Genomic DNA, 21,720 nt, shown 5'->3' with positions numbered 1-21,720 from the left:
AGGGCCACACTGGTTCCATATATGCCTGTGGTATGCTTGCTATGTATCTGCTGCACATCTGACATTCTGTGTTATTGGGGTTATCTATGCATGCTGTTAGACATGTTCCGGGATTGTGTAGACTATTACTACCGACATATGTTCTGTAACAGTGACACAATAGCATGTATATGTACTATTGGCCAGCAGAATCACCTCTCCAAACTCATCTGCCCATGTTACCAAGCCACATCACATGTGTGACCTACCCTGGGGCCTCCTCATGTACTGGTCTAGTAATACCATCAGGTGGAACTAACTCAGGGGATGTTGTCCCCCCGGGGGCACACACAGACATGTTCATGTCCCCTGAGGTCAGGTCCAGGGTCTGTTCCATAACAGGCTCCACAGACACATGTGAGATGTGCTACATCACCTTGAGGCACCCAGTACACATTCACAGGGCCCACATGCTCCTCCTGCTCAGCCTCCAGGCCAGGCACCTTTGGCACGTGGACTGCTGTTGTGAGTAGCAGTGGGTGGGAGGCTTGTTTGCATTGTGTCCATATTGGGGCCCATGGGGTGTCCACATCACAGACCGCACACATCATCCAGGGTGTTTATCCACCACACATGTCACATACCACCCCTGTAGCTGTCCTCTATATCTACCAACCCAGACCACCTACACAACCATACCTGCCATACTTCCCCATATTCCCATTCCATACTTCACAGACAAGGGCAATGTGGTCCAAACAAGGGGTTCACATGTGATATACCCATCCATGTTGCACACACTGACAGCTGTAGATATCTGTGTCTATTGCTATGTGTGCTGTTTCCTCACACATAGCATTCAGCACTGTGGTGGTAATATAGGGGACATGTATTTACAAACATATATGTGTGTGTGTGTGTGTGTGTGTGTGTGTGTGTGTGTGTGTGTGTGTGTGTGTGTGTGTGTGTGTGTGTGTGTGAGTGTGTTTGTATATATATGTAGACATGTGCATATAGGTATATATCTATATATGTGTAGATATATATGATGTATATATGTGTTCATATATATGTCTAGACAATGGTATCTGTATATTTGTGGACATACATGTGTGTGTGTATATATATATATATATATATATATATATATATATATATATATATATATACACATATATCTATGCATGTACACATATGCATACCTATATGTGGGGTACATTCAGACATCAGGTCCACAATCTCAGAACACCTTCCTGCACAGCTGCACTGTTCTGCCTTGTTACAACACAGACAGGTGCCATATATGGACACAGCCTGATACTAGGGGGGTTATATGTAGGGCCAGATTGCAAGTAACCCTATTACACACCTATGGCATTCCTGCATGCTACAATACAGGTTAACCTGCATATCCTGCAAGAGGTGGGCTGTGGAACCCACGTGTCCATCATTATGGCATTACTTCCACCACCAGCTATTGGCCACAGTAATATACATACTTCCCATTACACAGCACACACTATGATGGCTTACATCTTATCAGTCAGTGCTGCTCTGTACGGTTGACGGGTATGGCCCACTACCCACAGGGACAGACTCTATTGTTCTTAGCAGTTATTCATCTGAACATCATTACAACAACAACACCTGAAGGCACATTTAAATCATTCCACATCATCTATTCCATTATTATGGACCAAGTACTACAGTCAATTACATGCATATATACTTCACATACCTGTTCTGGGAATGAAGTCTCTTCTGGATGGTTTGCTTGATGTCTCTCTCTCTCTCTCTCTCTCTCTCTCACATGATCAGGTGACAGCCTCTGCACCAATCAGTGTCCTCCCCTTGCTACCTGCATGCAGCATGCTGTGTAGTACTTCCAATTACCACTGTCATGGCAACCAACTACTATAAATCCCTACATTATGTGGGTGTGGCTCCTTTACCTTTTCTGTATGATGGACATTCTTCCTGGGTGTGGGCAGTAGTGTTACAGACAGCAGGTAGCAATACCTCTTAAAAACCTGCACACTCTGGCCAGCTACATATTTGTAGGAGGTTCCAGAACTACAGACATAGTGTGAGTAATGTTGTTGTATGCATTGTATAGCACTGGTGTTACAGGGTTTGTGTGTACATACTAGTTTAACTTGGAATGCAGTCTATCTGCATAGCTCTCAACTGTGGGCATATCCACTTGATGGCCAGCGGTGTGCATATTATGTTTTGTCTGTCCACAACACAGGTCTTATGTCAGATATATCACTGGCATTGTGTGTTTTGAGTGCTATCAGTACATGGCTACATCCATTTCTGTTTCTAACTTCATATTCCTGACTAAGGGTATGTTGCAGACTATCCTGTAACACCAGCAACTTCCTTAGTGTATGACAACAGGTTTACACATATGGGCCTGTGTTCCAGCCTCTGTCCTCCACCTACATACCAGGCTTTGTACATATGACATGCTGTTAGGGGTTATGTAGTGGGCTGTGAATATGCCATGCTGCCATTCCTGCCATCAGTTCACTACTGTTGTGTCACCCACATATATTGTGGGTTTGGGTCCATATATGTGTGGGATTCACCCTTATGCACTCCAGAGGCCAGTGTATGTAACAGTGGTATATGGCCCTGTATTATTGAGTCTGGGGGGGGTGCACCATAACTAACCTATGTTGTTACAACATGTGGGGGTATCAGGGGTAAGCTGCCTTAAGGTATCTGGATGTACATTACCATACAATTCACCTTGGGTAAATGCAGGCCTACTGCTTCCTGCCATACAGACTGTTCTGTTTGTCAGTGTTACTGTGATGGTGTCAGTTATGCCTTATTATGTAACAGATACATCCCATTGTGTCAGCTGAGGTCTTTACCCCCTAGGGACTGTATACAGAGTGTAGATAGAGGCTGCTGGACTATACATCTGCATTACTTACTGTTGATTGATTAGTATCCTGTGGCCCAGTCTGTCTTTACTATTGTACTATTTGAAGGCCTCGGCCTGGGCAGCAACATATGTAAACCTTTCCAGACTACTGTATTAATATAACTGTTTCACAGTTGCATTACTCTGTTTATATGTATGTCAGTGTCTAAACAGCTATATGACATGGCATATACAACTGTAATAGTACATAAATAAAGCTTTCCCATGTATGCAAACCTGTGTGTGGTGTTATATCCTTTGACCTCCCTGTGGTTATATGTTGCAGGCAACAATTGTCATTTGTCTGGGTGGCTCATACAGTGTCCAGTTCGTAAGGTGGCAACTGTAGGCATAATGCCTGTTCCGTATTGTGTGCACCTTCTACATATGTATCTTCCTATACATATCTCTCTGTGTGTATGTGTAGTTACATATATATATGTGTATATATATATATATATATATATATATATATATATATACACACATGTATATATGTTTGTGTCTGTGTGTGTGTGTGTATCTGCATATATGAGTCTGTGTATATATATCCTAGGAATGTTGATTGCTTCCACATTGTACATTCCCTATGGTAGCCAGACTGTACTGCATGATATGTTACCAGCATGACATCATACAGGTGGGATGGAGTACTGTTAACATCTTGTGCGCATGTTATGTCAGGTCCTGGTTATGGGATCTGCAACAGTTGGTGTTGTATTGCAGGGCAGACATGTTTGGTTGTTGGGGGGGGGGGTATCTATACGTACAAGATGTATGTTGTTTGGGCCCCCTCAAACCCATTAATGGTGCATGTGGACATATATGTTTTTGTTATGTTCCGTTTTATATCTATAGATGTATGTCTGTATATACCTATATAGATATATATTTATGCTTACATATATATATTGCTGTATATATATAAATATATAGATGGAGACATATATATATATATATATATATATATAAATATATATAAATAAATATATATTATATATATATATATATATATATATATATTATATATATATATATATATAAATATATAAATGGAGACATATATATCTATAGATGTATGCATATGTATGTATGTATATATATATATATATATATATATATATATATGTATATATTTTTATATATATATATATATATATATATATATATATATATATATATAAATATATTTAGTTACATATATGGATATGTTACATCTATTTAGATATTAATATATATACACACACACACACACACACATACATCTACATGTTGAAATACATTTCCTGTACTGTTGAATGACTGGGCTGGATAATATGTTTGTGAAAACATCAGGGTTATGTGTATCTGACATGGCTTAGTGGTACATCACTTTGGCTATGGTGTGCAGGGTCCTTGGTTCGAGCATTGCAAAGGCTGTTTATTTTGTTGCTGGGCAGAACAAGAGTCGTTGCATACAGAGTGATTAAAGCACTTTTAAGCACTTGTAAGTGGATTTATGCGGATATGTGTGGAGGTAAGCACTGCTAACTTCCGGTTACAGTTTCTTATACTCAATTAGCCTTTAAATTGCTTAACCTGTGTAGGCATTGCTTACCCCCGTGCAAACAAACTTAAACCCGCTTACTGCTGCTTAAAAGTCCTTTCACCCGCTTACCCTCTCGCTAATTTCTTTAAAAGAAAAAAAGAAAGGGTTGGTAGGAAAGTTGTAAAAAAGGGGCACAAAGAGGGAAAGACAGTGAGGAAAATAGCTAGGGATGTGCAGGAGGGTGTAGGGAAGGTCCATAGCTGCTCATTTCTTCTACAGCAGTAGCCATGCATATACACTGAATTTGGAGGTATATTTGAACACTCAAACCCCTGATAGAGGGGTGAGGACAACAATAATATGTTGTGATGCCAATTAGACCAGATTACATGTGTCCACTGGACATGTGTGCAAAATGGACAGATATGTATGGGGCGAGATTTTTTTTGGGAACAGATTGCCCTTGTTTTTTTCAGGTGAGAGCGGGATGTTGGTGAGGGATAATTGGTATACTTGGGGGGATAGGTTGGGTAGGTTAACAGACAAGACAAACAAGACGCATACAGGGGCGCTATATGACACATGGGGGATAAACACCTTGATGAGGAGGAGTGTTGGGAAATTGGAAGCCCATGAGCCCCCTAGTGGAAACAGCAGGACTGAGATTCCCACCCATGGGCAGTCATCACTGCACCTTCACAGTCCCGAAGGTGGCTGTGCTTCAGGCTGAGTCGGAGAGCCAGGCTGACCCTCTAGTCGTAACACGTGGCCCTCGAGCTGGTGTAGAAGATCTCCAAACTGCTGGTTGAGCTCTCTATGCACCATGACCTGGACCTGGTGACAGGTGACAGCTACCTGTCCGTGCCGGCTCCCGGGAGGTGAGCCCCATCCCCTCAGGTGGTTCCATCCAAAGTTGGTGCATGACCAATGGATGAGGTGGTCCTGGGTTGGGCCCCAGATGTGCTGGTGCCCAGTGCCACAGCCAGCTGAGGTGGGACATGTGGGTCTGCTGGGACCCGCATGCCCTTACATGCTATGGTGTTTATGGTGTATCAACATATGTGGGTTAGTAATAGTGAACACATTCCAGAGTTAGGTATAACAGCATGTATAGATATTTCCATTAACCCAGACACCAGATATGGAACAGTTGCATAGCAAATGGAACACATGGATATATGGGACCACAGTGGTAATAACAACAGCATGCAGGTACATTGATGGCACCATGCCACCAATGTTGGAGTATTTCAACATAGCACATGCATAGAAACAGATTTAAATAATTGTCAACCAATAGGACATATGTCCCAATATAACAGTGGAGTCATCAAATACCAGTTGAAGTGGGTATTTAGTGTATTGTTGGAGATATGGTGGGGAGGAGAAAGATGTCAATTAACAACTAGTATATTTTGTAGTTTGCATTACTTTCCTAATCAGTGCTGTTATTTGTACCTTACAAGTATTACTACACTACCCTATTGCCTTAGTTTGGACAGTGATATGGCTGTCGACATCTTTATAAATGAACTGGTTTTACCTGCAGTATACACCTCTTACCTGGTATACCTGTGGAGGAATTGTTTGTTAACACTAACTGTTTCTACACATACTCCCAGATTCCAGGTTGATGTTATGCACATACCTGTCCATCTCTATTTCCACAGACTCTGGCCATGTCTTGACCACATGCAGGTGAACCGAGACATATGTAGACTATTGCCCTCTTCAACCTTTAGTGACTTACAACACTCTTATACAGGATTTCCTACACAGTTATATTATGTAGCACAGTATGGGTGACAGTGATCAGTGATACCTTATTATTCAGAGCAACTGCAACACTCACAATTCCATACAATACCAGCGTAAACAGTACCAGTACAGGGTATCAAGCTTTTATTTCTTGGCACAGTGTTTGTATCAGACGTACCTGTGGGAGCAATGTTTGTTAGCACTACCTGAATGTTGCCAAACAAAGTACCAGATTTCATATTAGTATTATGCACATACATCTCACTCTGTTACTGTACACACTCTGGTCACAGCTTGATAACATGGATGTGTAGATAGGAAATAGTTGGCTCATTACTCTCATAACAGTTTGGGGAGTTGCTAGAGTGACAGGTTTGTTCTTATAAATGTGTGACAATCAGTTGTATTTCTTGTTTGTTTTCTGCCTATATGTCTGGGATCATCCCACTGATTTCCCAGGGGGACAGAGTGACAGGCAGCAGATATGGGCCACTTTACTGGACATTCTGGACATATCTGTACAGTTGTGGGGTATGATTCTGTATGTAGACTACTACCACCCCCAGGATTCGAACCATGGCTGTGTGTGCTAAAAATACAACAGTTCACATCTCAGTTGCATGTGCTATTTGGATTTTGTTGTCTGTCTTTTCACTGTTTTATGTCTATGTCTCTCTCAGTTGTACTAAATGACCTCTGGTGTTTACACCAGTCATACACAGACATTCCTACACATTCTATTTATGTTGCACAGTGTGGGTAACAGTGCTTAATACAACAGTACTATTACGTGATTGCAAATCTACATTACCATATGATACCAGAGTATACACATGCAGTCCAGCAGTTAGACCTTTATTGTCAGGCTATTATGCTTTTATTTACATACAAACTATATGAGACTCTTCCTGCCATATTCTCCGGTGTATGCAGTACTTGCCTTAAACAATACAGGTTTTATACTGGCAATTAACTTACTAATGCTTTTAAATTTATTTCCTATGACAGTACATGCAAGAGTATTATTAACCTGCCTCACATCACAACCTCTGCAGGTGACATCCATGGGCCTCCTGGTCTGTGGCCTGCCCACTTGCCACTGTGAAGGACATAAGAGGAATATTTAGCCATACCTATTCATAATACACAAGAGCTGGCAATTATTAAACAGGTAGTGGAGTGATAGTTACACACAGCTGGGACAACCGCTGCCATCCTAGCCTCTTGGATCCACTGATCCAAGAGATCCCCCTTATGCCACTTCAAGTTGGCATAGTGATGCCTGACTTACTCACCAGTTCGGGGTAGGCCAGTGGCACTGGTGAAGTCATGGGTGAGATGGTCCTAGGCTTCCACCTTATATTGGGAACCCTGGTACTTGCCCTGCAGCAGTCTCTGCTCATGGTCTTTGACAAGGAGTCCTGCCATGACTCTGGACTCCTGGATGCCCCAGCGCTGCAACCGAAAGCACACTCCCTCTCCCCATTCTGACATGGTGCCTGCAACCAGTTATGAGATGTATTCCCACCTGTTGGGTTTAAGTAGGGCTGAATTCTCACACTTTGCCATGATTGGCCAGTTTTGAAAAGGTTAAGCTATGGGCAAACCTGCTTATCTAAGGTTGGCATTGTTTAAAGGGGTATACCACTGGGCAAATTGAGTTAGTTGGCTTATACATTGCTTACACCAAATAAGCTGGCCTGTGCAATGCTTAGCATTGCTTAATATTTACTTTGCATTATATTTACTTTTTGACATTGATTTATTATTCATTACATCAGATATATATATATATATATATATATATATATATATATATATATATATATATATATATATATATGTCTGGTATCCATGATTCATGTGTATGTACACTGTATGGGGTTCTTGTGTTTAATAGGGGACTTCAACACTCTATTACAATTACGCCTCACATCTGGGCTTGCTTCTGTACTCCAGTTCACATATTTATGTTATGTAGTAGGTTATAGAACATATGACTGTATGCTGTTTCCTTTCACATGTTCAGTTTGATTTTACTATAGTGAGGATTTGTTTGGTGATACCTCATTCTTATGTACTGCTGTGAGGGCTTGGTGGTTAACTACTGTGACTATAGTGTATAGGGTCCTGGGTTCAAGACCTGGAAGGCTGTTTATTTTGTTGCTGGGCAGAACAAGGGCCATTGGATACAGAGTAATTAAGGCACTATTAAGCACTTGTAAGCAGGTTTGCGTGAGGATAAGCATGGCTAACCTCCGGTTAGTGATGCTTACAAAGAGTTAGCTTCAATATTGCTTAACCTGTGTGCGCATTGCTTACCCCCTACACATACGGGCTTAAACCCGCTTACTAGTGCTTGCATATGCTTACTCTCGCTTACTGCTGATTAATAGTGCTTATACTTGCTTACTAGTGCTTACTCCCACTTACCACTGCACTAATTTAGACAGTAATGTCTAATGGTTTTTGGGAAGGTGGGGGATTTGGAAGCTGTATGGAGTTATCATTCATTTCACATTTTACCTTCCATTTGTATCCCTGATTCCTGTAATTATCTGTGGACTTTGCAACATTATGATACTGACACCTCACATCTGCATTTAATGCAGTACTCCAGTTCACAAATATATGTTACTTAGTAGGTTATGCAACTAACAATATTGGTCATAATGTGATTTGACATGGAAAATGGAATGTGCTGCAGTGGGACTCGAACTGGGAATGACTGCTCGAAAGACAAATGCTCTGCCCACTACATTATTGCTATACTGCTTCATTTGCATATATCTTCCTTTTTATCCTCTTCTGCCATTTAAGCTGCATTAATCGTAGCTAAGTGATGGGCAAACCCATGCACCTATGGTTAAATATAATCTGTTTGATAAAAAAAAGTATCTTTATATTGTTTTTGTTTACTATTGCTCTTGTACACGTAGGGGGATGTTGCTTGGGGTATGCGGACACCTATGAGTGGTCTCGCTTATTCTTTTAGGGCTTTCTGCTGTTCTTCATTGCAGGGGTATGTATATTCTGGGAGCTCTGCTCTCAGACACACCCCCTGCACTCTTACATGCTCCATGTAAGATTAGGAGCTCAGGCAGTGCACCTTCATTAATATGCATGGCGTGCTGCTGTCCTGCTCCTAAACAGCTGCTTCTGTGCAGGACTAAGCTAGTCCTGCACGGAAGAATAGTAAATCTGGGGGTATGTTAAAAGAATAGATAAAAGTTATTTTCTGTTATATGTGTTATATGGAATGAAAGAATAAGTAAAATTATGTTTAATGGTAAAAGGATTTTAGCAATAATGTTACATAGAAATCAGGTTGTGATTATGGAAAAAGGAGTGGGGGGTCTAATAGGGATGAAAATTTAGTATGATTGTAATGGAAATTATGAATATTTGTAAACAGATTTGTATACCTGTATATATCTGTACATTTGTAAATGTAAATATTTTATAAGTAAGAGTTATTTTTGTACATAAATAAAAGAACCCTACTCTTTTGATAGGTGAAATGAGATATTTTACATCCACCTGAGCTACCAACAACTCAGTCAGATGGGACATCAGATGAAAATCTCTTCTGACATGCACACACATTTCATCCCACACTCTACTATATTGCAAATTCTTCTTACTCTTCTTTAAGACTCCTGCATGTCATGAAAAGAGAACATTTTTTCCTGCATGGAGCTAGAGTGAAACTTGTCACAACACAAGCACTTTAAGCAAACTTCTGTTAAGATAACAGTGCTTCATGTTGTCAGTTTCAGTTATCCATATACATAATAAATTCTTGAAAGGCTAAAGTCAACACATAGAACAATTTGCACTTTTTCCTCTTCCAACTGTCTCATTTCATATCAGCATGGTCCAGCAGTGCATTCTGTTGCAAAACCTCAGGAAGACAGAGCAACTTCAATCTGAACAAAAGTTGCTGCACTATTGTAAACGTTCTGTATAATTCTGACTTGGCATGGAATTTCTAGGATTGAGTTACACTACTCAGAAATGCTTCACTGTGAGCCTGTCAGTGACGTCTATTGAATTATCATGGGTGTGATATAGCAAATAGTTTTGTATGATGTATTATGAGGTTTAGACAAATAAAAACAGACAACAATGTTTTGATTATTTCATTTTAGACAACCATATGTTTTGTGCTGCACAAAAAAATAATCAGTCTTGGATATCAGACAACCAGTTATAGAAGTATGTTTGAGAGCAAAGCACATTTCAAAGTAGAATTCAAAGTCCATTTCCTGTGGGAGGGGTTAAACCACTCACACCCCATATGGAGGCAGTATCACTTCCTAAACCTTCTTACTTAACACAGTCAACTCTGAGGTTGCTGCCACTTGAAAAAAAAAAGTTCTCTCTCCCTGGCAGTGACCATAGTTCAGACAGAATTAATTTTGCTCTCTTGTTTATTACAACTGATTATAGTACTCCTACTACCCATAATAAGACATGGCTTAGAAAGTGTACTATAGAATACTAAAGTTGCATCCCCATCACCCGTATGGCATCTGTGGTATCTTTAAGGCCTTGTAATCTTAGCCATTTTATGCTCTGTTAACTATTGTGGAAGTATTTGAGAGGCACATTTTTAAAACAGTTCAGCTGAGCAAAATTGTGTAATATATGGCAGAATGATGAAATATAACTATAAAAATGTTTCATAATTGCAGTAGGATTATATGACACCTGGCCCAGATTAAAAAAAAAACTGAGCTAAAATTATATAGGAAAATCGATGATGCAGAAGTAAAGCAAAAGTGTTTTGTAATATTTTATTTCTTTATTTTATTTTATTTATTTTACATTTGTTAACATTGGTGATCAAGAAGAGGAGGAGGACTGTGAAAGCAGTGCCAAGGATTAAATGGTGGAAGTTAAAAAAGGGTGATTGTGAGGTTGAGTTCAGGGAAGAGTTAAGACAGGCACTGGGAGGCAGTGAAGAGTTACCGAATAGCTGGGTAACTACAGCAGAGCTAGTAAGGGAGACTGCTAGAAAGGTGCTTGATGTGACATCTGGACAGAGGAAGAGGGACAAGACCTGGTGGTGGAATGAGGAAGTACAGGAGAGTATACAGCGGAAGACGCTGACAAAGAAGAAGTGGAACCTTGTCAAAGAGATGAAGAAAGTAGATATGAGTATAAGGAGATGAGGCGCATGGCAAAGAGAGAGGTGGCAAAGGCTAAGGATAAGGCATATGGAGAGTTATATGAGAGACTGGACACTAAAGAGGGAGAAATGGACCTGTACTGATTGGCTAGACAGAGAGACAGAGCTGGGAAAGATGTGCAGAAGGTAAGGGTGATAAAGGATAGTGAGGGAAACATACTCACAAGTGAGGAGAGTGTGTTGAGTAGATGGAAAGAGTACTTTGAAGGGCTAATGAATGAAGAGAATGAGAGAGAGAAGGTTGGATGATGTGAGGATAGTGAATCAGGAAGTGAAACAGATTAGCAAGGAGGAAGTAAGGACAGCTATGAAGAGGATGAAGAATGGACAGACTGTTGGCCCAGATGACATACCAGTGGAAGCATGGAGGTGCTTAGGAGAAATGGCAGTGGAATTTTTAACCAGATTGTTTAATGAAGTTTTGGAAAGTCAGAGGATGCCTGAGGAGTGGAGAAAAAGTGTTTTGGTACCTATCTTTAAGAATAAGGGTGATGTGCAGAGCTGCAGTAACTACAGAGGGATAAAACTGATCAGTCAAAGCTTGAAGTTATGGGAAAGAGTAGTGGAAGCTAGGTTAAGAAGGGAGGTGATGATTAGTGATCAGCAGTATGGTTTCATGCCAGGAAAAAGCACTACAGATGCAATGTTTGCTCTGAGAGTGTTGTTGGAGAAATACAGAGAAGGTCAGAAGGAGTTACATTGTGTCTTTGTGGACTTAGAGAAAGCATATGACAGGGTGCCTAGAGAGGAGTTGTGGTATTGTATGAGGAAGTTGGGAGTGGCAGAGAAGTATGTAAGAGTGGTACAGGATATGTACGAGGGTAGTGTGACATTGGTGAGGACTGCGGTGGGAGTGACAGATAAGTTTAAGGTGGAGGTGGGATTACATCAAGGATCAGCTCTGAGCCCTTTCTTATTTGCAGTGATGATGGACAGGTTGACAGATGAGATAAGACAGGAGGCCCCGTGGACAATGAATTTTGCAGTTGACAGTGTGATATGTAGTGAGAGTAGGGACCAGATTGAGGAGACTCTGGAGAGGTGGAGATATGCTTTAGAGAGGAAAGGAATGAAGATCAGCAGGACTAAGGCAGAATATATGTGTGTAAATGAGAGGGAGGGTACAGGAATGGTGAAGATGGAGGGAGTAAAGTTGGTAAAGGTGGATGAGTTTAAGTACTTGGGATTAACAGTTCAGGGTAATGGTGAGTGTGGAAAAGAGGTAAAGAAGAGAGTACAGGCAGGGTGGAATGGATGGAGAAGAGTGTCAGGAGTGATTTGTGACAGTCAGGTACCAGTAAGAGTGAAAGGGAAGGTCCACAAGATTCTGAAGAAGTTCGTCATATCGGACGAAACCCGGGTAAATTCGTTTGTTCAATGTATTGTTTTACTGGTTTGGTGGATGCTCAGTGGATGTGAAGGTTTACTGTTCGTTTTTATGGTGTATTGCTGTTCGCAAGTTTTCAATAAACGGTCCATTATAGCTGTGGAAAAGTATTTTACCTGTACAGCGTGGAAGAAAGTGAGTTGCTGTGAATTGCAGTGAATTGCTGTGGTACAATCTGCTGCCGAGCATTTGAACTTCCTGTGTTATACATAAGGTCTACAAGAGGGTAGTGAGACCAGCTATGTTATATGGTTTGGAGACGGTGGCATTGACAAAAAGGCAGGAGTCAGAGCTGGATGTGGCAGAGTTAAAGATGTTAAGATTTGCACTGGGTGTGCCTAGGATGGACAGGATTAGGAATCAGTATATTAGAGTGTCAGCTCAGGTTGGACAATTTGGAGACAAAGCAAGAGAGGCGAGATTGCATTGGTTTGGACATATGCTGAGGAGGGATGCTGGGTATATTGGGAAAAGGATGCTAAGGATGGATTTGCCAGGTAAGAGGAAAAGTGGAAGGCCTAAGATAAGGTTTATGGATGTGGTGATAGAGGACATGTAGGCGGTTGGTGTGAAAGAGCATGATGCAGAGGACAGGAAGAAATGGAAACAGATGATCCGCTGTGGCGACCCCTAACGGGAACATCCGAAAGAAGATGATGATTTTACATTTGTTAACCGGGTTAGTCCAGCTGAGCATTTAGCCCGTTTTCAGTGGAGACCCAAGGAGAAAAGCTCCACAGTCAATATTAACATTTTACATACAATTAATAAGACATTTTCATTTGAAAATTATTAACATGATAACTATTACAGTAAATCATAACAGTTAATTTAGTACAGTGTCCGACAATGTACAGTAAAAAACATTTCTATTAAAATAAAAATATTCTGTGTTACAGCGTTTTTAGAGATGAACTTTTTATATTTTCAGGCTCTCTATGGAACAACAGAAAACAGCCCTTCAACATTTGCTGGATTTCCACATGATAGCTTTGAAAGAAAAACAGGGACAGTTGGATATATTCTTCCACATACAGAGGTAAGACTATATTACAACCAATCAAACCTGAATATGCATATGGTTAGTGGGAAAGTACAGAATTTGGAAGACGGGGCAGGCTGAGGCACCCATTCATTTCACTAACCCAATCATCTTGTGATGACCTATATTTGGTGGGGAAAGATGGAACAAGCAAGTGTACGCTAATTAAACATGAATATGTCAAGAGAGGGGAAGGTCAGCTCAGAGGGACCAACAATGGGACTACTTGATGATTTCAAGAGAGAGTGCCTGGGATACCTAATCAATCAATCAAACTTGCCTAAAGTCTATTAATTAGTTATACAAGAATGACAGGAGTGGGGAAGATGGAGGAAGGTATTCTACACGAGTAGATCAAGTGTAGCATAATAGATGACAAAAAGCATGCAAGAGAGAAATTAGGAGGGAAAGGGAAGGAAGAATGATACTTAACAGTAAGGACAGGGCAGGAGAAAGCTGTGGCAACATCTACAGATTTCCCAAAAAAAGAGTGTTAATGCCTGGTTCTGTGGCATAGAGGACCAAAGCCTTAACTACACACCAGACAATCTGTGTTCCATTACTGGTACAGGAAGATAAAGAGACAGGAGGTTAGTGGAATAATAGGAAAAACAGAAGGCAATTTGAACAGTGAGTGGTAGATGCTTGCTTACTTATTCTGGGGGGAGGGGTGGGAGGTGGTCAAGCCTACTGCACTGCTGACCCCTACAAGAGTGTAAAGACCAAGTATGGCATGCAACTTTTGGATGCGGTGATGTCTATACTGCAAGGAAAGCTAAGGGATCTGTTATATGTGGCAACATGCATGCACCAGATCTACTGTATAGTGGCCAAGTCTAAGGTGTTCGAAGATCACTGTCTAAAAGCAAGGGACTAGGGTGTTTTGCAGCTCACATATGCTGTCAGTATTGCTTGAACTTGACTACATGTTCAATCATGGTACAGCTATATGACAGTAGTGGATAGCTGGTTTTCTGGAGCAAATTGCTTAAAGGGTACAAACCTACACTTTATATATCATCAACTAAGGCACAAATGATTAAAAAACAATGTTTTAATCATTACTGATTAAGAATAGAGCAAACCTAAGGAACTCATGAACTCATCAAAACAAAGCAAACCTAAGGAACGCATGCTCTTAAAAATAGAATACTTAGTACATGTTAATTATGGGGTATAATGGGCAAAGTTCACAGGTGCCTGACATTGAGGAAGGGAGAAATTCTACAATAGAATTTCCAGTGGTCTACCACTGAGACTGTTCACCACCTACATTACAGTGAAAAGTTGCAACATATAGTAACATTGCCAAAATGTAATCAACAGTCTAAAACCCATTCAAATTATACTCAATAAATGACAAGGAAGTTCACATCTACATGGATTTCCAAGCAACCTGACCCGTTTCATTGAATGAATAACAAGAAATCTGGAAACAGGCAGATAATTTGACATGAATTACCTAAATTTCAATAAAGTTTACTGAATGAGGACCATACCATAAGAAATAAGGACTGTTTAGGAATGTTGGATTGGGAGTTAGACTGTGCAAATAGGTAGAAAAATGGTTCAGGAGTATAACACAGAGAGGGGTAGTAAGTAAAAACTACTCTCTTATCTATCTCGAATACTATCTCTGAACTACACACACCAACATAGAATTCCTTTACCTCTGTTGAAAAATGTTTTAGAAACTATCAACTAATCCTTAACCCGAAGAAAACTCAACTCCTTCTCTTCCTACCTCAGACACTCTCTCACCTTAAATCCAACTATTCTCTTTCCTCCCTAGATGGCACCACTATCTCCCCTGCCTCACACACCAAACTCCTTGGGGTAATAATTGTTGACCAACTAAAAATTGACGTGTGCATACAACAGGCCATCAAAAAAAAAAACACCAAAAACTTTGACTACTTTATAGGAATGAAAAATTCCTCACTACTGCCACTAAACGCACTCTTGTGCAGGCATATACACTTCCCCCATCCTTACCAATATCCAAACTACCTCAGTGCAGAAACTGGAACAAACATACAACAAAATTTCTAGATTTATTCTAAACCAACCACTCTCTTCATAGCAGTGCCTCTCACTAAACAAACTTCAGTGGCTGGAATGTCCACCTTCTCCTACAATAGCAGCTCCACACTATCTTTTCCATACTCAACAACCCCTCTGCCTGCCCTGCTCTCACCTCCCATGTTACTCTCTACTCTCCCCCCAGCATCTCTGGAGTGCTGATCAGCATCTTCTCTCAATTTACACACCCAAAAGGAATACTGGCAAATTACTTTACAAACACTCTGTCTCACTAAATTGGAACAAACTCCCTCTCCATATTAGATCCAACCTTTCCTTTCCCTGTTTTAAAAAGGAGATTAAATCTCACCTACTAAACTTGAAATTATTCCATTGCCTTGACCATACGTAGTCTTAGTCTGTCCTACTGCATAACCTGTTGCATCTCCTAACTTTCTTTCTCTGTTAGTAACTTCTGCTTAAACTAACCTAAACCCTCAGCTCTACTACTATAGCCCTACTGTAGCCCCCTCCTTTATCTCCCCCTCCCATTCTCCACACTATTTATCTTCTCCCCCTCACTTCCTATCAATGTATATACATTGTCCTTCTTTCGAACAGTGATTATCTTTTTGTTTATACTCTCATATGTAATAAATTTTAGACCACTGCTATCAGTGCAACCCTTAATGTTCATAATTTTTTTTCTTTTGTTTTTCTCTTTATAATCAATTTTGTATTTGCATTTTTATTTTTAATAATTTTTGTCCTGTATTTTTATCTTTGCTTATATTTGCTGGGGCTCTTTCCCCTTGGGCCTCCACTGAAAATGGGTTGCTTACTATCAATGTAAATAGTTAATAACCTTTTCTTTTTACAATTATTTTGTATTATGATTGTTATTTAATATTTGTATATTGTCACTTTATCTTTACTTATGTTTGCTGGGGCTTTTCCTCTCGGGTCTCCAGTGAAAATGGGTTTGTTTGCAAACTCAGCTGGACTAACCCAGTTAACAAATGTGAAATAGTAAATAAATAAATAAATAAATAAATAAATAAATAAAAATGTTGGCAGGCAGAGTTTCACAGGCACAAATCACTCAGGTGATGATAAACCAAAGGTGTATTTAATGAGATGAAGTTAACACTTGTTTAATGAAAGCGCTCACATTTTATTTGTTTTTCTTGTGGATTTTTATCATTAAATACACCTTTGGTTTATCATCACCTGAGTGATTTGTGCCTGTGAAACTCTGCCTGCCAGCATTTTTATTAATTTAGTTTGTTTTGCTGCTTCTGTTTTTTTGAAATAAATAAAACGTATCAGGGGAAAATGTAGTAAGTAATAACAGGACAGAGGGCTCACTCCCTGAGCAAGTATTTTTTAGTTTCTTGATTTTGAATGTATTTTTGGGGATTCAGAAATGGATAAGCCTTTTCAGAGAAGATACCAAAGGCAAGAACTGTCATAAACTGCAACAAAAAATAAAAGTTCATCCTTGGAATACATAAATATTTATTGACTAACTAGTGTAAATATGCAGAAAAATGAATTAATGGTGGCAAAAATGATTACGGAAGTGGTTGAGAGTACATGGGACATATTTGGTGGAGGTGGGGATGCAACAGGCACCAGAAGTAATTGCAAGAGTTTGGTAGATTGGCTTGATTGAAAGTCTGCATCATAAGGTGTATATATATATATATATATATATGTATGTATAGAGGTATATTTAGGTGGGGTGGCCACGGTGGTGCAGCGGTTAGCATTGCCGCCTCACAGCAAGAGGCTTTCCAGTTCGGTTCTCGGCTAGGATGCCTTATGTGGAGAGTCTGCATGTCCTCCCTGTAGTTGCATGGGTTTCCTCTGGATGCTCCAATTTCCTCCCACATCCCAAAGACATGCGATTGGACACTCTAAATTGGTCCTAGGGTGTGTGTGTGTGTGTGTGTGTGTGTGTGTGTGTGTGTGTGTGTGTGTGTGTGTGTGTGTGTGTGTGTGTGTGTGTGTGTGTGTGTGTGCCTTCTGTGGAAGGTTTGGCACAGGGCTGGCAAGTCAACACTGCAAAACTCCACTGCCAATCATGAGCAGACAGGTGATCCACTGTGGTGACTCCTAACCGGGAAAAGCTAGAAGAAGAGGTATATTTAGGTGAAGAGCTGCTTCAATTTGCTTATTTATTTATTCATTTGTTTGTTTGTTCGTTTATTTATTGATTAACTGGGGTAGAGCACTGATCACATTTCATCAATTTCAGTCTCAGCTTGGGGTTTACTTATTTACCAGGGTAGTGCACTGACAAGAATTACCGTTTGAGGCACAGCCCAGATGAGATAAAGAAACACATAACTAGTACTATAGCAATAATAAATACACAATAAGGTAACTGTTTGACAAACATGTACAGGAGGTTTAAAATGCATTTATACCTTTTATCTTCATAGTAGACACACTGAACAAAACTGTAGTCCCTATGTAAAAGACATTTTCACAGAGATAAAACTGTTACAGTATTGTAACTAAACTCAGAATGTCCCCCTTGATTTTCTTTTAGGTTTTGATGGTTTCTTTATTGATGGTTTACTTATTTGTTTTGATTTAGGAGCATTTTCTTATACTTCATAGCACTGTAGGGTAGTCTACACCATATGCAAAAGTTGCACACAATATATTGCACAGTAAAAGTACATAATAGATAATGTAAATTAACACTGCGGAGATGAGTTCTTCAAAGTGGCTGCACACACACACACACACACACACACACACACACACACACACACACACACACACACACACACACACACACACGTTGCAAAGCTAGCTTATGTAAAATGCATAGGTGAGAGCCAACATATCTGAATGCCAAAGGAAAGTGATGTCTGTTGCTCTTTTCCTGTAGGGACTTTTGTTCATTGCACCATTTACAAAGTAAAGTCATCTCTGAGTGGTCACAACTTGAAGGTAAAATTATCCCTCCTCCCTTAATTCATATAGTTCAGCTTATTCCCACTTACAGTTGTACGTTTTGTACAAGTGAGCATTGTCAACCTACATTTCATACTCCCACCAAGTGCTCACACACAGAGACACTTAATCAGTGTTGAAGTAGGCATTTCAATCTCTCCCTCAAAGGACTCTGCTGTCATCTTTGAGGACTCAAACCTTCCCCTAGAATGAGACAGCCACTATGGCATATTATCTCCTGACAGCTGGAGTCGACTTCTGAACCTAGGTAAAAATAGTATCACAGGCTGAAACTTGACCACTGTGCTGACAGGCACATTGTGGTCCTAGTTCTTCAATGACTAATGGCATGGGTAGAAATATCCACCCTACAGCTTGTAATGCCTCACAAAACATTACAGATCCTCTTCTCTACCATTCTGGATCATTAAGCAAATAACACACCCCTTTCCCATAACCTGGCCACCATCCAGCCAAAACATGACATAATTATGACTAGTAACTGATAACAGCTGGTTACTATGTTCAATTTACTGAAAAGTAATATAGTAACAGTTATAGTACTGAATGTACCATGCTGAAATGTAAAAATGATGAAATGCTAAAATGTTGAAATCAAAATACCTACTCTCCCTCTTTGTTAAAGAGTTGGACTTGACCTCCATTCATAGCCCGTGTTAGCTCTCCTCTCCAAATTTCACTAACAGGAGAGTGATGTTTTTTGTTGACTGGCTGTGAATTAGTGTAATACACATATTTAGTAAATGTACGCTATTAGTATTTTGAGCTCACCATTGTAAAGTTTCAACAGTTTGACATTTCTGGGTTTTGCATTCAGTATTATCACTTTTAGCATAGTCAGGGCCGGCCTTAGCCGAAATGGCGCCCTAGGCGAACTAGTGCTCCGGCGCTCCTTAAGCCACACCCACACCACACTCATGAAACACCCCATATTTGAGCCAAACCCACTGGGTCATCCCCCAAGAAAGCCACTCCAGTCATTTCCTTAAATTATTTAAATGCATAGGAAGAAAAATATACCTTGTCATGTAGTTAAACTGCAGCCCTTTAGGGGGGAGAGGGGGTAAAGTTAGCACTGAACCTATCTGCCAGGATGTTGGCAATCAGTTGTTCTGTATATTTAGTGCCATTGTGCTGTAACTCAGCAGATCTGAGTGTTGCCAATGAGATTCTTGACATAGCTATAGAATGCTTTGTGGTTGTCTTTAGAAACAGTGGTGATTTTGTTTTCGTAACTAGCTTTGGAGGATTTTATGAGGGATTTCAACTTCTTACTGAGGCTAACCACGGAGTTCCTCCAGTCATGGGATTTTACTCTCTTTTGCAGCAGTTTCTTTCTTCTGTTGTAGAGTTTGTTTATGGCAGGAGACCACCAGATTGGCTTCCTTTTTTTGGAGGACAGCATCTTGGTTATATTAGGGATAGCACAATCCATGCACTCGTGTAAGGGCTTATAAAGTGCATTTCTGTAGGATTCGGCACTTGTACCTCTGTTGTCCGTCTGCATGGGTGTCGTGAACTTTGCCATTTCTGTCTTAAGAGGCATGAAGTTGGCTTTGGAGAATTTTTTTTATGGTGGTTTTCCTAATGGGGGGTGGGGATGTGGATGTCTATGGTGATTAGCTTGTGGTCGGATGACCAGGTCTAGGATATTGCTGCCCCTGGTGGGGTGTGGATAAGTTGATCCAAGGCATTGGAATTTTTGAATCCCAGAAAACATTAAGCAAAAGAGTTGGTACACGATTAGTTTTCCCAGTTAATGGTGGGGTAGTTGAAATTGCCCATTATTAGGGTGTTAAGTTGTACCCTACTATTTTCCAGTGTATCAAGAAATGAGGAGTGGGAATCCTGGGGCAAGGTGGAGGATCTGTAGCAAGCTACAATTTGGATTGCGGTCTTGCCCAGACTTCTTTGCACTTGGATAATCTTGGATGCATTATGCTGAGCAACTAGCCTGGAGGTGTGGATATCCTTAATGAATATGGACACGCCTCCACCTTTAGTGTTTCGGTCCAGGTTAGGTGGCTGAAAGGTGTGGTATGAATTATAGCCTGGTAATGCAGGGGTGCTCTCTGGAACCTTGAACCAGGTCTCTGTCACTGCACAGATGTCGATGTTCTCCATTTTAAGGAGTACCTCGAGTGAGTGCATTTTGAGGTTTGGATTTCTAGCATTGAGTAGCATTACCCTCAGATGTTGCTTGCTTGTATCTGTTATGGTGGTGAATTTGTCATTTGAACCTTGACTAAAAAAGGCACTATAGGGGTGGCAACAGCCTTAGCTAGTGTCCGGAATCCCAAGGGCGACAGGTGCAGGCCATCTCTGGCAAAGCATTGTGGACTGTCAATCATGTAATCCTAGGCAGACAGATACTGGATCCCCTTAGAGTGACACCAGAAGCTTAGCCAATTGTTGAAGTCAATCATTTTGTCCTTGTACTGTGGTAGCATTCTGGGTGATGGCAGGATGCTACTCAGGGCTAGGGTCATACCTGCCTGGGCTACAAGATCGGAGAGCTCCTCCATGTCTCTTTTCATGTAGTCCAGGGAGGTACATCTCAGGTCATTCACACCAACATGGACAATGACAGAGTCATATTTGTACTTGTTGTGGAGTGACCTGAGTGCATGAGCTATGTGGTGGATCCTGGCACCTGACAGGCAGATGACAGTAACCTTCTCCTTGTTTAGCCTGGTGAGTGGAACATCAGTGTGCCTGACTATAGTGTCACCTATGACTAGAGTGTTGGGTACGTTGTTATGCCTTATGGGCTGTGGTTGAGTGGCACACTGAGTTTGTGGGCTATGTGTCATTTGGGTTGTGTTGGGGGTTGGAGGTTGCTTGCGTTTCTGCTTTGGAGGTCTCTGTTGCTTGGGTAGAT

At 40.6% G+C, this 21,720-nt stretch overlaps 1 protein-coding gene across 3 annotated transcripts in view; it reads left to right on the top strand.

Moving 5' to 3' along the window:
- Nucleotides 1-21,720, top strand: part of LOC122817284 (medium-chain acyl-CoA ligase ACSF2, mitochondrial-like) — a 1,357,975-nt gene that overhangs the window by 968,041 nt on the left and 368,214 nt on the right. For 2 of the 3 annotated variants that reach the window (XM_044090507.1, XM_044090509.1), the window contains exon 11: nucleotides 13,716-13,823. The exons of the other annotated variant lie outside the window; for it this stretch is intronic. In XM_044090507.1, the coding sequence (XP_043946442.1) occupies nucleotides 13,716-13,823 (108 nt within the window). The remainder of the gene's footprint in view (nucleotides 1-13,715; nucleotides 13,824-21,720) is intronic. 3 annotated transcript variants of the gene reach the window in all.

This window comes from Protopterus annectens, chromosome 12.part0, assembly GCF_019279795.1.
Source record: "Protopterus annectens isolate FY-2018-M chromosome 12.part0, PAN1.0, whole genome shotgun sequence".
Taxonomy (NCBI): Eukaryota; Metazoa; Chordata; order Ceratodontiformes; family Protopteridae; genus Protopterus; species Protopterus annectens.
This window is presented reverse-complemented; position numbering and strand designations above follow the sequence as displayed.